At 36.0% G+C, this 17500-nt stretch overlaps 1 protein-coding gene across 1 annotated transcript in view; it reads left to right on the plus strand.

The window, feature by feature from the left end:
* Window positions 1–9156: 9156 nt before the first annotated feature.
* LOC144977245 (uncharacterized) overlaps window positions 9157–17500 on the plus strand; it is a 15925-nt gene continuing 7581 nt past the window's right edge. The window contains exons 1-3 of the mRNA XM_078922269.1: window positions 9157–9336; window positions 13513–13581; window positions 14108–14176. Coding sequence (XP_078778395.1) covers window positions 9277–9336; window positions 13513–13581; window positions 14108–14176 — 198 coding nt within the window. The 5' untranslated portion in view covers window positions 9157–9276. The remainder of the gene's footprint in view (window positions 9337–13512; window positions 13582–14107; window positions 14177–17500) is intronic.

The following is a 17500-nucleotide window of genomic DNA, read 5'->3' on the forward strand; positions in this document are numbered from 1 at the left end:
AAAATTCTGAAAATGGCTGGTAAGGAGAGAGTTAAGCAAGTCGTTTCTTATATATCGATTGATTTTATTGACTCCATGCAGTCTTGGATTTAAGATTATTTTTCTTTGGGACAAATTTGGAGTCATCTTAAGGGGGCTCGAAACTGAAAATTCAAAAATCCATAATTGGGACAATTTGATCAAACTAATGTTTATACATCAGGTATCTTGTAAAAAATAATGTTTAGTAAAAAAAAAATAATTGAAAATCTCTTCGTTGCCATGGAAATGGAGGCCATCTTGGAAAATAAACAAGATTTTGGTACTCCACCATTTTATTAATTCTTCTTTGATTTTGATTTTGATTTTTAAAGTTGTTTTGTAAAGTGTAAGCATAATTGTAAATAGCTGGCAACTTAATTTTATAAATATTCACTCTCATAAGCTTATTTAGAATGTGTAGAAAAGTTCTTCACTTATTTGACAATATTTAAAGAAAAAATAATTTATACCAATAACACTCGCTTTCGGATCGGAAGGTCCTGGGTTCGAGCCTCGCTCGGCGCATAGTTGAGTCCTTGGAGAAGGCTCTTTACTCACATTCTCTCATCGTACTCAGGTGTAAAATTAGTACCTCGCCGTAAACAGCGTCGTCTCTGTCCGAAAAAAATGATAATAACAGGCGTCATGCCCCGTCCTAAATGTTAAATGTTGCTGCTGGCCAGAACAGCCTAAATAGAACGTTGAATAATCAAATGCGCAGTAGATAGTATAAAATTACCATGACGCCTAATTGTTTTGTTAACGACTTTGGCATGAAATCTTTCGGATTCAGTTGAAACCGGCTTGACCTCCAGCTGAAACGTCTCGAAATTGGTTTTCAAGGTGAATGCCGTATAATTGGTTTAAAAAGGGGACGAAATTGACGTCACTAAGCTCTTTGTTAATTTTTTTAGCTAGCCGTTTTTATGGATAGCTCTCTCTAATTCTATTTATCAGACAATAGGTTACTCATAGTTTTTTGTTGTTTTTTTTGTGTTAATAGTTAATATCCGGCTGGCTGCTGTTATGAGTTTTGTTGTTTTGTTGGTTTTTTGTTTGTTGTTGTTGTTTTGTCTTTTTTTTTTTTTTTGGTTAAACGTCATCCATCGTGACTTGTTCTCTTGAGCACGATGCCTGTCAGCTGTCTCCACGAATCACGATCCTCTGCGGTGCGCATGAAATCTGTGTTGCTTTTTAAATCACATTTGGCCATTCTTAGGTTACTTAGATAAGTCATTCTTTGTCTTGCTCTAGCTCTCTTTCCTTCGATCATCCCAGATTGATGTTACCAACTTTTCTATTCCGTCTCTTCTCCACACATGTCCCAGAAACGGTAACTCCCTTTTCTGATGGTATCGATCTTCCCTTTCTCACATTCTCCAACACGTCCTCGTTAGTATACCTGTCTGTCCATGATAGACTCAACATTCTTCTATACACCCACATCTCAAATGCCTCTAACCTCTTACATTCTTTGTCAAACGTCCACGTTTCACAACCGTATAAAAGGGTACTTATAACATATATTTCTACTACTTTCATTCTGTTATTCAACTTTAGATTGTTGTTTGACACAACTGGTCGCATTTTATGTAACACGTTTTTTTGCAATTGCTATTATTTGTTTTATATCCTCTATGTCAAGTGCGTCATGGGTAATGATAGTGCCTAAACATTTAAATTTCTTGACTTGTCTGATGGTCTCTCCTTTGCTTGACAAGTGGAAGAGTGTGTTGTTGTCATTCTTTGAGACCACAATGCATTCAGTTTTCTTAACATTTAGTTTCAGGTCCATCTCTTCACTTTTGCACACAAGTATATCTAATTTTCTGCACGTTTTCTGGAGAGTATGCCATCAGAGAACCATCGTCTGCGTATCTTATGCTATTCATATTCTGCCCTCCAACGACGACGCCTTTCATATCTTCAATTTATTTGAATATTATTTCACAGTTAAAAGGGTCCGGTGATAAGACGGCGCAACCTTGTCTTATTCGATGTTAAAGAAGTCCGATGTTTCATTATCAAGTTTGACACACGCTGTTTGATTCCAGTATAAGTTTTGCACAAGTCGAAGGTCTTTACTGTCTACACCGATCTTTTGTAAGATTTTGAATAGCGTTTCGTGCTGTACTGAATCAAAAGCTTTGGAATAATCAATGAAGCATAAATAGAGTGATTTTTGTTTTTTGATTGACTGTTGTATTATTGTTTTGAATGTAAAGAATGCATTTACCGTACCCTTTTCTTTAACAAAACCAAACTGCTCATCACTTATCTGTGGAGAGATCTTGCTCCTCATTCTTTTCATAAGTATCCTTAATATAATTTTTGTGGCCTGGCTCATTATACTGATTGTTCTGTGTTGATCACAGTCAATAGTTTCTTGTTTTTTTGGGAATGGTAATGAATACCGATTGCCTTAAAACATTAGGCAATTCACCCTTTTCGTATATGACATTAAAGGCTTTTGTCATAATGTCTATTCCCAGATCGTCGAGGGCGTCAATCAATTCTATTGAGAAACTATCTTGGCCTACCGCTTTACCTTTTTTCATCTCTTGGCAAGCAGCTTCTACTTCTTCTCTCATAATCTGGGGACCCGTGTTCACAGTAGAGATTTCTTTATCCAAGCACGTCCCTCTTTTGTCATCCGCGTAAAGATTTTTTTTTTTTTTTGTATACTGCCCAACGTTCCAAATTTTCATTGTTGTCTATAAGAAAATTTTATTACCGTTTGCGTCTTTAACGCATTTTCTTGCCATAGCTGGTCGTTTTCCACTTAGATCTTGAATTGACTGGTAGAATTGTTTGGTGCAGTGGCGTGGGGCCATTGGATCGAATGGTGCCAGGCACCGCACCAATCTTTTAAAAAATCATTAACAGCATAATTTAATTAAAAATAAAACAGAGATTTTAACTCCACTGTCTTTCGCCAACTCGCCAACAACATACTGCCTTTTTAGTCTCCACTCTATTCAAGATTCCGAGTCACGCACTGCGCCGACTCGTGTGTTGGTGACATCACTCCGCGAAGTAGTGACTAAATCAAACACCGTGGTGCAAAGCAATCCGAGCTCCAATTAATGCTATATCCATTAGTATCGCGACAGCTGATTGAGCGAGAAACTAGGTCGAATTATACTATCTTCAAATAGCGGAAAACCCCTCGACTTGTGCCAGGATCTGAGAGCTCCACCGTTGGACTGGGGGGATGCGCCAAATTAGGTTCAAAGTTCAAAAACGTTTATTTTAGGCAATTGCCAATGTAGGGTAACTTCGGCCATCCAAAATATTACATTATTTGTAAGCAGCAAAGAAAAACATCATAAAACTTTAAAATATGACATATCAAACCCCCCACCTCTTTTTCACGATTAATGAATAAAGTAATTCTTTGCAACGAAGCATTGTGGACGAATTTACCAACATTTTTCTTGCTTGTAGTGCCGAGTTGATGGTTACGTGTGTATGAGTGTTTATTTGTGTGTGTGTGTGTGTGTGTGTGTGTTTGTGCGTGTGTATTTGTGTCAGTCAGAGAAAGAAACCGAAGACTGTCAACAGTTATACTTTTGGTGTGTTTTTAGATTTTTAAGTACTTAAGTGGAGTGATTTTTTCTTTGTGATGCTTTAAGATCTGAATCTACCTTTTATTTGTGCAATCATTAATCGTATTCCACTGATTTCCATTATTTGAGATATACTTTGAAGTTTTGTTTTGTTAAACAATGAATTGCAATGAATCAAGTTGACTCTTTACTTCACCGACCGTTTGGGAGATTGACACTAGATGACAAATTAGAAATAAAAAGACTAGTTCCTCACCAACCAACTGATTTTGAATTAACACAGGTGTGGAAATCTCGAAAACGCTCTTTTTCCAGTGACATGGTATGACAGGCATGAATGGCTCACAGTTAGTTTAGTCTTTTGTTTTTATTGTCTACTTTTTACAGATACAACAAACACTGACAAATCATGGACATCTATAGGCTATAGTGACCTTAACCATTTCCATCGTATTTCTTAACCTCCTGAACGTTGTTTTAGCACCCTTAAAAGAGTGAATTTTTGTTGTTGCGAAATTCAATGAAACAGGAGCGGTTAAATTCATTAATGATTCTGTCAATTCACAAAGCTGAAATAGATGCCATTTCAGATTTCAATAAACACATTATAAAAAGATTTGCAGAGATGAAACATCGCAGTGCAGATTTTTTTTACAAGTACTAAAAGTAAGTAATTTCTGTCATAGGTTTTTTTTTTCTCTTTTGATTTACATTTATAACATATTGATTGCATTATCTACCAAATCCAATCCTTTAAATGGTGGACAAAGAATAATTACAAAGACCTTTTCATACGGGACTTGTATCTCAGTGTTGTGGCTTGTTGTTTTCATGAATTATTTGTTTTTGTAAGTTTTGTCCACTCGTAGAAACCATCGACCCTCCCCCACCCTTCCATAAAAGAGAGTTTTTAATATGTCGTGCTCTCTCCTCTTAACCGTGTTCACTGTATTAGAATTTTTTTTCTAATCATGGCACCACCATATGCCGTCAATACGCCACGCCGCTGGTTTGGTGTTAGTGTTAGATTGTTTTAGTCTTACAATTCTGTGACATTCGTGCTCAACATAATCTTCCTTTGCTCTCTTACACTCACGTTTTATAATCTTATTAACTTCTTTATATTATTCATTGCTGTTGCGTTCTAGTTTTCGTCTTTCATTCATCAGTTTCAAGGTCTTGTCGTCCATCCACTTTTGTTTTGGTTCGTGTTTTTTCACAGATGGAATAGATTCTCTTGCAGATTGTGTGATGCAGTTCGGTACTTGATTCCAGTACTCATCTATGTTTCTATCTGAAGTCAAGTTTTCACTTTTTTCTTTCACGCATTCTTTGTAATCATTTTTATTTGATCGTTAATTCTCAATAGACCTAATTGCAGTTTTCGTAAAACACAATTGAGACATTCTATCAAGATATGAAACAGGCATTAAAACAATGTAAATCTGATGAAATTCGTTTAATACTTGGTGTTCAATGCCAAGGCTGGTAACCAGAGAGTTGAAAATATCGTTGGCCCCCACGGACTAGGTACCAAAAATGATAGAGGGGAAAGACTTGTCAACTGGTGCAGATTGGAAAACCTTACTATTGTCATTACATGGTTAAAAACCACGATAGAAAACAGTGAACATGGATAAGCCCAGATGACCTTTATAAAAATCTGATAGACTTTATTCTGGTCCAACATCGATTCAGAAATATCGTACGCAATGCAACAACTATTCCAAGCGCAGATTGTAATAGTGACCACCGACCTGTCAAGGCAACGCTAAAAATAAAACTTAAACAAATAAAGAAAAAGAAAGTAGCTACACGTAGGCTATAGCATCAATAATATTATGTATCCGCGTGTGCGTATGTGTGTGTGTGTGTGTGTGTGTGTGTGTGTGTGTGTGTGTGTGTGTGAACGAACATTTAAAAAGCACATTCATTTTGATTCACCATACCCATTACGCTTCACAATCATTCATTAACCCCTGAGCAACCCGTTTACAGGGATTGAGTTTTTCAATCATTATCGCCGATCTGATTGATAAGTACACTTAGGTTGTCTGTTTTGATGTTTTTCGTTTTTTGTTGTTTTTTGTTTTGTTTTTTGTTTTGTTTTTGTTTTGTGTTGTGTTTGTTTCTTTGTTTGTTTTTTTTTTTTTTTTTTTTTTTTTTTTTTTTTTTTTTTTTTTTTTTTTTTCTTGGGGGGTGGGGGTGGGTGGGTTGTTTTTTTTTTTTTTTTGTTTGTTTGTTTTTGTTTTGTTTTATTAACATAACATAGCATATGGTATAGGGCTAAATAGGATAAAATCCCTTGAATGCCCTTAATAGTAATAGTAATGCTATATATCTATTGATTAAAGATTACAATAATGATACACGTGGTAAAGATAGTATTTCAACTTAAATGTACTCATGTATATGTGGTGTACAAACATATATCTTTAACCGTGCAAAGCACACACACACACACACACACACATATACACGCACGCACACACACGAACACACACGCACACGCACACACACACACATACACACACACGCATACACCCATACATATAGAAGATAACCATAATAAGGTAACAATGCATAATATATGCATACAAGATTGAAAGCCATGTCAACAGCAGTGCAAACAAATATTATTTGTCATATATAAATCTTCCATCATATAATTCCCTGTCTACTAACACCTTGAAATAATCCATAGATTTTGCATTCTTTGTTTCAAATTTCAAATTGTTCCATTTCTGGACAATACGAATACCGAACCAGTTTTGTAATGTTTGTTTTGCATCTGTGACCAAAATCGTAAACTTATCCCCTCTAGTAAAAGTAATATTAGAATATGAAAAAAATAAATCAGAAAAGTCTATCCTATCCAGACCACATACCAATCTATAAACCTGAATTAGATCCCCACAAATTCTTCTATATTTCAAACTTGGTAAATCAAGAAATTCTAACCTTTCCTTATAATATAAATACTGTATGACACATAGAATTAAACGAATGAGAATACGTACGAAGCCTAAAAAGTGTCCACCAATGAAAGCATTCAGCGCCATTTTGTTGTTGGCTGAGAATGTAGTAATTACCATTCATTCGGTATCTATGTCAACATAACGACACAAGAAAAACAACAAACAATATCAAAATCCACAATAAAATGTTTCAGAACTGTTGCGTATATTTATGGCACAACGAAGCTGTCAAAAAATGAAGTTAGAGAATGTGTGTAATCATGTATTATAATAACCTGTAATGTGTTTTCCAACCACCACATCATCTACTACTACAACCACCACCACAATATCATCACTAACACTACTACTACAACCACCAGCCCCACATCATTATCACTACCACTACTACTACACCACCACCAGCACATCATCATCACTACCACTACTACAATCACCACAACCACATCGTCATCACTACCACTACTACTGCAACCACCACCACCATATCATCATCATTACCACTACTACCACAACCACCACCACCACTACTACTACAACCACCACCACATCACTACCTCAACTACTACAACCACCACCACAATAGCATCACTACAACTACTACTACAACCACCACAACCACATCGTCATCACGACCACTACTACTACAACCACCACCATATCATTACCATTACCACTACTACTACAACCACCACTACCACCATATCATTACCATTACCACTACTACTGCAACCACCACTACCACCATATCATCACCATTACAACTACTACTACAACCACCACAACCACATCATCATCACTACCACTACTACTACAACCATCACCACATCATCATCACTATCACTACTACTACAACTACAACCACCACCACATTATCATCACTACCACTACTACTACTGCAACCACCACCACCATATCATCATCATTGAAATATTTTTTTTAAATTGAGCTTTATATAGTGCAATATCTACTAAATGTGCTCAAAGCGCTTTACAAGGGGTCCCTGGCCAACATTTAACATGTAGGACGGGACATGACGCCTGTTAGGCGATATTACAATTTTTCGGACAAAGACAAATCTGTTAACGGCCAGGTACTCATTTTACACCTGAGTACGGTGAGAGAATGTGAGTAAAGAGCCTTTTCCAAGGACTCAACTATGCGCCGAGCGCGAGGCTCGAACCCAGGACCTTCCGATCCGGAAGCGAGTGTCATACTACTAGACCACATAGCCGCATCATTACCACTACTACTACAAACACCACCACCACAATATCATCACGACCACTACTACTACAACCACCACCACCACCATATCATTACCATTACCACTACTACTACAACCACCACCACATCATCATCACTACCACTACTACTACAACTACAATCATCACCACCACCACATCATCATCACTATTACTACTACAACTACAACCACCACCAACACCACATCACCTCACTAACACTCAGTACTACAATCACTACCATTAGATTTTGGAGCTTTACTTCATTTGAAATAAGGAAACTTCGGAATTGTATTTGGCATTGTGTTTATATATCATAATATAATTCTAATCAGTTATCTATTTAGAACTAGATACTATACATATGTATGCCAAATACCACCCCAATTCCCCTTTCTTGTGTGCGGGAATTCCTCTTTCGGCATTGAAATTGAGTGTGAGAGAGTCATCACTACACACATAAACAACAGAAACAATTTAAAAACAAGACTATGACACGCAACCACTCACACACGAGGCTATACTATTTATCCTTTTCTCTATATAGAATAGGACAAGACAAACAATAGCTTGACTCTCGCTACACTTCGCATTGATGTTTGTCGTCTCACGAGTTCAACTCTCGGTCGACCTGTCAACATTCCTTTTTGCCTCGGACGTAATCATTAATAGAATGTTGTGTGGTTTTGAACGTGAAGAAAACCTTAAGAAGTCACATTTATATCATTTTAGAGAGATCGTTTTGAATAATTTTGAGTTAAACGAGCGAGCAGCAACTTGTTTTCATGAACGGCCGATCAGCGCTTGTTTACTATAGTAACGCGATTCCCAGCCAACATCAAAATGGCAGATATTTTTCTCATCGAGGCCGCTGGTTGGTTAGCCAATAAGAGCACCGTACGGTTTCCATTGGGTAAATTCCTTGGTATGACATAAATTATATTTTTGGTAGATCTCCTCTGTACACTTTCAATACTAATAGATTGTCTTTTATATAATTAATGGGCTCCAGATGCAATTTCCGTATTCTAGATTGGTCAAACTAGCGATTTATCCTTTTTTCTCTTTTTTCTTTTTTTTTTTTTTTTTTTTTTTGCTTTGTTTTGTTTTGTTTTGTTTGGTTTGTTATTGTTTTGTTTTGTTTTTTGTTGTTGTTGTTGTTCTTTGTTTTTTTTTTTTTTGTTTTTTTGCTTTGTTTTGTTTTGTTTTTGTTTGTTTTTTCCACGATCAAATCACTGCTTGGTGAAGTAAAGGTCCGTTTCCCTTCCCTTTTATTCAATCATTATTTGTTTCGGCAATACGTTAATTTGGTTTTTAGCAGAATGCATTATACAATTGACTAGTTTCGTTTCCGGTTGCGTATGTTGCTAAGGAAGCTGTGAAGTGAACAATCTCGAACCTGGTTTTTAAACTATTGTTCCAAGCTGACATTGTTGGGTATTTCTTTTTTTGTTAAAAAGCAACATGGCCAAAGAATCAATGGATCCATCCTCTTTTGATAGGCTGATTGCTATGATCAGACAAGTAAGGCTTTATAGAAGTGAATAAGTCTTCTAATTGAGTGGAGGAGGCTAAGGCTAAGGCAGTGGTCGGTGGTTTCTCACTTTCATTTCTCATACAAAATAATAAAGTAGCTAGGTCTAACGAGTCACGAGTGTAGTGAGACTGCGACTTATCACAACTTATTACTGTAGGTCAGAATTCCCCAATTATCATTGTGAAGTGAGCTGAAATCAGAGCCTACTCTACAGATTACAGACTTGACAATCATACTCATACTCATACTCAGACTTCCTTCTCCAAGTTCAGTTCATACTTTCACTTTTAGTCCTGGTCTCTAGTTTGCAAGTTAGCAAGTTCTTGTAAGTAGCTAGACTTTTCAAAGGGGAGATAATCAATCAAATAGATTTAAATCTAAGAGAACACGGCCGACTGAAGTGCTTATTCGTAGTAGATATCTAGTACTGGTGGAATCACTATTCGCACTATAGATAGTAGAAGCAATCTCCTACCTCTGAAAATTAGTCTTTGTCTCCTCACAGTACATTGTATTTCCTGTTCAAAATGGCGCGTTGTCGAATGGCTTGAAGAAAAGGAGGGTTGATTGAAACATTTTGTGTGACTTAGAATTGAGATTTTTTACGTTTAAACTGTTCCTTCAAGTCTGAAACTTGACAAGATCGGTGAGGCCTTCCGAAAGTTCCTACAAAGGGAAACAACTCAAATAATATTCCCTCAACTAACCCCAAGACAAAATAAAACCTAGCTAGTACCTTTAACTAACCCTAATAGGAAAAACAAACACCCAAGCACCTTTGCTAAGACTTGTGACTAACCCTAATAGAAACAAATCCTCCGACCTCGAGCTAAACCTAATAGAAAAAACAAACATCGGACTGCTTTGCACTACCTTTCAATACTCCACAAATCAAAATGGCGGCCGAGAATCAAAACAATGGTCAAATTAGGAAATTTTAAACTTTCACAAATCTATCAAAGTTTGTTCTAGAGTTTTTAAAATCCTTTCTATATGATCACAAATTGTATAACTAAACGCCTGACAAAAGATCAACAGTGAAAATACAAATTGAAAGAGTACTTGGCATGTAGGAGCTTTTGGAATGTCTCCCCAAGATCGCGTTTTGTTTTGTTTTTGTTACCCCAATCCAATCCATGAAAAATTCCCCGTCCCCACCTCTCCGACTTGATCAATCATTCACATTTTGAAATCTATCAGCTTATCGTCAGATAACTTCAATGAAAATAGTTCCGTCCCCGTTTATTGTATTATTTACGGTTAGTTAAATATATTTTATAAAATTCCAGGAATATCTCTCTCTCTCTCTCTCTCTCTCTCTCTCTCTCTCTCTCTCTCTCTCTCTCTCTCTCTCTCTCTCTCTCTCTCTCTCTCTCTCTCCCTCTCCCTCACACACACACACACACAGACACTCTCGCCATTGCTCATCACTCATATTTCAGTGCTCCTGCAAATAATAGAGGTTACCATCAATAAACTACATCTACTACTACAGCCACCACCACATAATCATTGCTACTACTACCCCAGCAACCTCCACATTGTTATCAAAACTATAGCAACCACCGCCACCTTTAAATCATCATCCTCCTCCTCGTCATCATCGCTACAACCGCCACTACTACAACCACAACCATCACATCACCATCATTATTACTAACTAACACTACCACAGCTACCACATCGTTATCAAAACTACAGCAAACGCCACCACCATTACATCATCATCATTATCCTTATAGTCATCATCACTACCACTACGACATCATCAACACCACCACTACAATCACAACCACCACATCATCACCACCATCACTACACAACAACAGATACATCCTCATCGTCAATGAAATGCAAAATAATAATAATAGTGATAATTTTTTTTAAATTTAATTTTTAAAATGAATAATAATGATAATATTAATTTTGAAAAATAAAGAAATTTTTAAAAAATAAATAAATATATAATAATAATAGTAATAATAATAATAATAATAATAATAATAATAATAATAATAATAATAATAATAATAATAATAATAATAATAATAATAATAATAATACTAATAATAATAATAATAATAATAATAATAATAATAATATTAATAATAATAATAATAATAATAATAATAATAATAATAATTGTAATAATAATAATAATAATAATGATAATAATGCAGTTTATTTATATTTTGCGCCCAATCTCTTATACAATAAAGCTCTAGGTTTGAAGAATGCTATTAATAATAATAATAATAATAATAATAATAATAATAAGCATATTTATATAGCGCCTTTATTCAAAACCTCAAAGCACTTTTAAAAAAAAACAAAAATTAAAAAAAAAGCCAAAAAAAAACCCAAAAAAAAAAGCAAATACAATTCAACCAAAGTATCAAAACAATTAAGAGCATAAAAGGGCATCAATACATCATCAATATAAATGTCACATACAATACATTTAAAATTCAATTAAGTAAATATTTCCTGAAAAGATATGTTTTCAGGGCTTTTTTGAAAATATCTATTGAGCTCGAGAATCTCACAGATTGAGGGAGATCATTCCAAATCGTGGGTCCGAATTTCATAAGAGACCTATCACAAAAATACTTAAGTTTAGTTTTAGGAGATGCTAACAATTTTGAATCGTGGGATCTAAGATTTCTCAGTATGGTTGGAGTAAGTGTTGAATGTAAAGAGGGACAGAAGACTCAAATACACCAAAGCAGATAAGGGCTATTTTATATTCAATTCTAGCCCGGACTGGCAGCCAGTGGAGGATTTGAAGCATGTCCTTTGTATCATCGTAATGAGATTTCCCCAGGACTAACCTAGCCGCACAATTCTGTACTCTCTGGAGCTTGTTTATTTTGTTATTAGGGAGACCAGCGAGCAGTGAATTGCAGTAGTCAAGACGTGACAAGACCAATGCAGAGACAATTATCTTCAAGGTGTTGAAAGGTAAAAACGACCTCATCTGTGATATTCTACGGAGCTCAAAGTACATAATTTTCACATTATTGTTAATATGCTGATCCACAGACAAAGAACTATCCAGAATGACACCTAAATTTTTAGCCTTTTCAGAAATAGAAATATCAGAATCGGATATAGTTAGAGTAGGATTTGAACATTGGAAAGACTTTAATTTTTGCTGAGTACCTATCAAAACAACTTCAGTTTTGTCTTCATTCAACAATAGCTTATTTTCAAGCATCCAACTTTTGATGGAGTCACAACAATTTTCTAAATGACAGACAAGAGAGGGGAGATCTTGAGGAGAAGCAGATTTATATAGCTGCGCGTCATCAGCATATATGTGGTAATTAACAGAATGGGAGCGTATTACACTGCCTAATGGTAAAGTATAAAGGGTATAAAGGATAGGACCTAAAACAAATATTGCAAATACAGAACGAATCCGCATTTGCAGTACAAGTGCATATAACTGAAATGAATGATATCTACTAGTTGCAGTACTACTGTGAATAACTAATACGAATGCTATCTACTATTCGCAGCACTACTGCGAATAGAGGAAATCATTATTCGCAGTACTACTGCAAATAGAGGTGGCCTTTTTAAAATCAGTTGGAAGTCCAGTTAGAAATAAAAAAGAAAAAAAGTTGGGTTTTTTAAACCCAAATTCGAAGGGATTAAAAGTTGGTCAAATTAACAGCAGTCTAAAGGAAATTTTCACTGCAATTTCACATGATGTTCTGTTAAGATCAAGACAAAATATTACAAATTCTGTTAGTGTTAGGCAGGGAACGATCCTTCTTCAGTCAAGAGTAGAGGTATCAGCTGAGTTTGATATCAATAAAGCAGAATTTCTTCTGAATTCTTCTTCTATCAATTCCACCCTCTGCTCACTGCCTGCAATGTGTCTCCTCCCCCCTGACAGCCTCTTATGATTGCACACGCACATCAGAGTTTGAGTTTGAGTCTGCAGAGTCCTTGGAGACTATTCAGACTTGAGTCCGAATTGCCACTTTGATGTAAATATCACTTTAGTACCAAGTTTAGTTCAAATTTTTATTTGGTAGGTATACTACAAAATTGTATGAAATGCATTATATCTTAATTGTATATTTTAAAACCACCCATTAATTGATTTTTACACTTCGATCAAATCTTAATTATTTTTTTTACTCTATGCACAGGAATCTGACAGTCATGGCAAAAAGTTACAGATTTTATATAATTCTCGTGGGTATTTCAGCGCAGGCCAGGTATGCATTGATTTGTTTTAATATCACATTTTTTAAAATGAAAGTTATTTACAGTTAAATGATATTTTGAGATTTTAAATTATTACCTTCAGGCTATTTCTGAAAAATTCCTTACTGATTTGTAGACAATTGTATGGAAGGTGTAAACAAAAAATTTATTATTTGAACTATTCTTGTGAATATTATTATATTTCCAATAAATTTTGATGGACTGGCGTTGATTTATGAACTTTAAGCAGGACAGGTTGTAGAAGTCCACATGCCATTGGAGGAAAATTCATATGATATCACAGGATATCAAACATGAACGAAATCTGAGTGGGCATAGTTTGTTTTTCTTTTCATTTGTGTTGTATTGACAAATATTTTATGTGTGTTATGTTCTTTTCTTTTTTTTTTTTGTTATGCATCATTATATTTTTGAAAGCTATTTAATTTTATATGTTCTGATCTTACAATACTCATCATAAGTTACTGGTAACTTTGATGCCTAATCTTTTTTCTGTATACATGTTATTTTTTCCAGGCTGCCAATGTTTTACATGAGCTCCCAAGACCTGCAGACAAAATTGAAGCACTTCGAATGCTTGAGCCAGTAAGTAAATTAGGAACATGCAGTGTTTATATTGCACCGGTGATCATAAAGTACTTGACTCTGCTGTCTCATTTTGTCTACAATTATCTTCACCTGGTCTATATTGAAAACCACGACGTTTGTGCAAAGATTGTTTGAATTACATCAACACAACTGCAACAACGTCAACATTTTTGTCAGCAGTCCCTGTTTATTTTTTTCTCTATGGTTCAAATTCCTGCTATTCAATGATCTCTTGATGATTGTGGTCAAGCTCTTGTGGAGAATCCCAAGGCCTGTTCCATAGGTGAGGCAAAGTAAGACAAAAAGCTTGCTTATGTATTGCTGAGTTGCATAAGTGTTTAATAGCCAGTCATTTCTCTTGCATACTAAAGGTATTATAGTCTTTTCTCTTCACCTAGGTAGAAGTAGGAATAGACATCATGATTTGTTATAATATTCATGTGCATGATCAGCGAGCAGAGATAATGAAAAGGGGTCGAAAGGTTGAGTATCTTGTAAGTGAGACAGTTTCAATTGATAAGAAGTGTTTACTAGCAGGTTGACCACCGAGGTGTGAGTGAGTGCTTGCACATTGTGAAGCACCAATTAAGCAACTTTTTTTGTCTCACTTTGCCTCACCTGCGGAACATGTCTCCACCAACAGTCCCTCAGAGGGGATTGGATATCATTGGTCTACGTTTTCATTGGTTAACAGTACAGGATTTTATTAAAGGTAACCCTATTCGTACGAGAGTTTGGATGGACTAGGCACAGAGTATGATCTTTATAACTCTCTTTGTTGTGTACCACCTTCCTTTTTAAGACACTAAAATTATCTAAAGTCTTAAAAAATGCGTTTAAACGTTCAAAACCTTTGTAATATATGAATATAAGGATAAAAAAAAGACTGCTAAAATAAGTAACAGATGTGAAAGGAAATATTTTACAATATTTGTAATTTGTGTGGCTCAGCGGTATAGTCTTTGCTTCGTACCCGAAAGGTACCGAGTTCGATCACCTGCCACTGCGCTGTGTGGCCTTGAGTAAGTCACCTCGCTGCAGTTCAATTTGCAGCGCTGCACTGCGGCTGACGCCTGGGTTATTCCAGTAGTAGTAGTAGTAGTAGTAGTAGTTGTAGTAGGAGTAGTAGTAGTAGTGTATGGCTACACCTCCAAATTATGTTTGTCGATCCATGATGTCAGGTCATCTCCGGCTTCAAAGATTGCCTCGTACCCCCCTTCTAATTTTGTTACTGGGCATTGCAGGACCAGATGATTGATGGTTTGACGTGCCTCTTTGCAGTATTGGCAGATTGGTGAGTCAATGAGTCTCCATCGATATAGGCTTTCTTTGCTGTGACCATGGTTGGTTCTAAGTCGGTTCGCGGTGACCCAGTATTTTCTTTTTGCTGTTTTAAAGTCAGGAAGGCGCAGAGTGGGGTGGTAATGTATTGTCCATTTTTTGGCAGGTTTGATTGCCATTCATTGGCCCAGGCAGTGGTGATGTCAAGGTTTTCTATTCCGGATTTGTGGAAGTGTCGTCTGGATTTAAGTTGATTTCTCTTTTACTATTTTTGTCAGGGGGGGTATTTATTGCCAATATTGATTGGGCATTGTTTAGTTCTTTTTGATTTGACAGTGCTCTTCTTAGAAGTGGAGGGGCAATTGAGCTGGTGACTGGGAGCCATTGTGTTGGTGTGGTTTTTATACAGCCGCCTATCACTATGGTGTCTCTTAATTTGGTGTCAAGTTTGTTTGTATGTGAGCTCCTTGACCATACTGGAGCACAATACTCAGCCGCGCTATAGCAGAGTCCAAGCGCTGTTGTCCTCAATACTGTTTGGGATACTCCCCATGATGAACCAGCAACTTTTCTGAGAAGGCAGTTTCGTTTTCCGACTTTATTTGGAAAAATTCGGAGCTGGAGACCTGTAGGCAGTCTATATCTACAATTAGCTATATTCTGGCAACTCTACTACAACATTACGTTGCAAACCCGGCGTCCAGACAGGGCCTGCCCTCTCCTGGACCCACATCTCCTTAACCACGGTTATTCCAGTCTTCGCTTGGAATAGACCCTAGAGACAAATTTCCCCTATGGGATGAATAAAGGGAATTTTACTTTACTTTTTATTTTTTATATTGTCATGTCAGCTATCCGTACTTTGCATGAAAGCTGGTCAATTTTATTATTTGACTTTACAAAATTCGATTCTCCAAGAGTGACATGCACTAATGACTTTATCATATATGATAAAGTTTCATTAAAAGGTATAGATATTTGCTTGATGTATCATAAAAGTTTGCCTTGGAATAATGCCTTTTTACTCTATCTGCTGAGTGGGTTTGTTTAAGGAATAGCAATACATGACTCCAATGAATACCAAAATAACTTTACACAGAACAAATTCCAAAAGGCATGTATTTTATAACGATTTTCTGCAGAAATCCATTCAAATTAGGTGTATAAAAATGATAGGAAGCATTTTAAGATTGTTCAATTTTCAACTTATTGTCAAGATAACCATTTTTTATAAACAGCCTTAAATAACTTGTATGCAAACTTTTTGAGTGCATGTTGAATCCTTTACATTAAAGATAAGTATTGATTTGCACTTTTATTTGTCTTCGCTACGTTGTATCCATTGTTGCCCCTATGAGAAATTAGAATGTCTTCTGGCTTTAAGACCCGACGAGGCCTACGGCAAGGAATCTTTTGTTTTTTTAATTAAAAGAAGCTGAAGTAGGTAGCCAGTTAGGCAATATAATTCCAAATTTTTACAGTCGAAAATTACATAAAGTCGAATATACATTTTTGTTTGGATGTTTGAAAAAAAAATATGTTGCAGCTTTTACAATGTCAACATCTTATAAAGAAAACAGAATGTTTTTTTTACTTTTGCGTACATGTTAGCATTGTGCAAAAGAAAGTTTTGCATTTTATCCCAATTAGCATTTTCTTTGACTTATTTGGCATTCTTTGCAATAAACGGTCTTGACTACCATGAGTTTGATCTTGGCTTATATACTTTTAACCCCGCAATGGATGAGGAAGGAGTAGAGAGAAAGAGAGAAATATGAGAGAGTGGGAGGGAGGGAGAGAGATGAGGAAGGAGTAGAGAGAGAAAAGTATGAGAGAGAGTGTGAGTGTGTGTTGAGAGATAGATAGATAGATAGATAGAGAGAGATAGATAGATAGAGAGAGAGAGAGAGAGAGAGAGAGAGAGAGAGAGAGAGAGAGAGAGAGAGAGAGAGAGAGAGAGAATTTTCCTCCCTCGATGCTAACGATTCAACAGTCATGAGCATAGTGAGAGAGTGGAGAATGAATATACACTCCATCCAC

This window comes from Berghia stephanieae, chromosome 7 (assembly GCF_034508935.2).
Source record: "Berghia stephanieae isolate SIO BIC M18660-M18661 chromosome 7, UCSD_Bste_1.3, whole genome shotgun sequence".
NCBI classification, from domain to species: domain Eukaryota; kingdom Metazoa; phylum Mollusca; class Gastropoda; order Nudibranchia; family Aeolidiidae; genus Berghia; species Berghia stephanieae.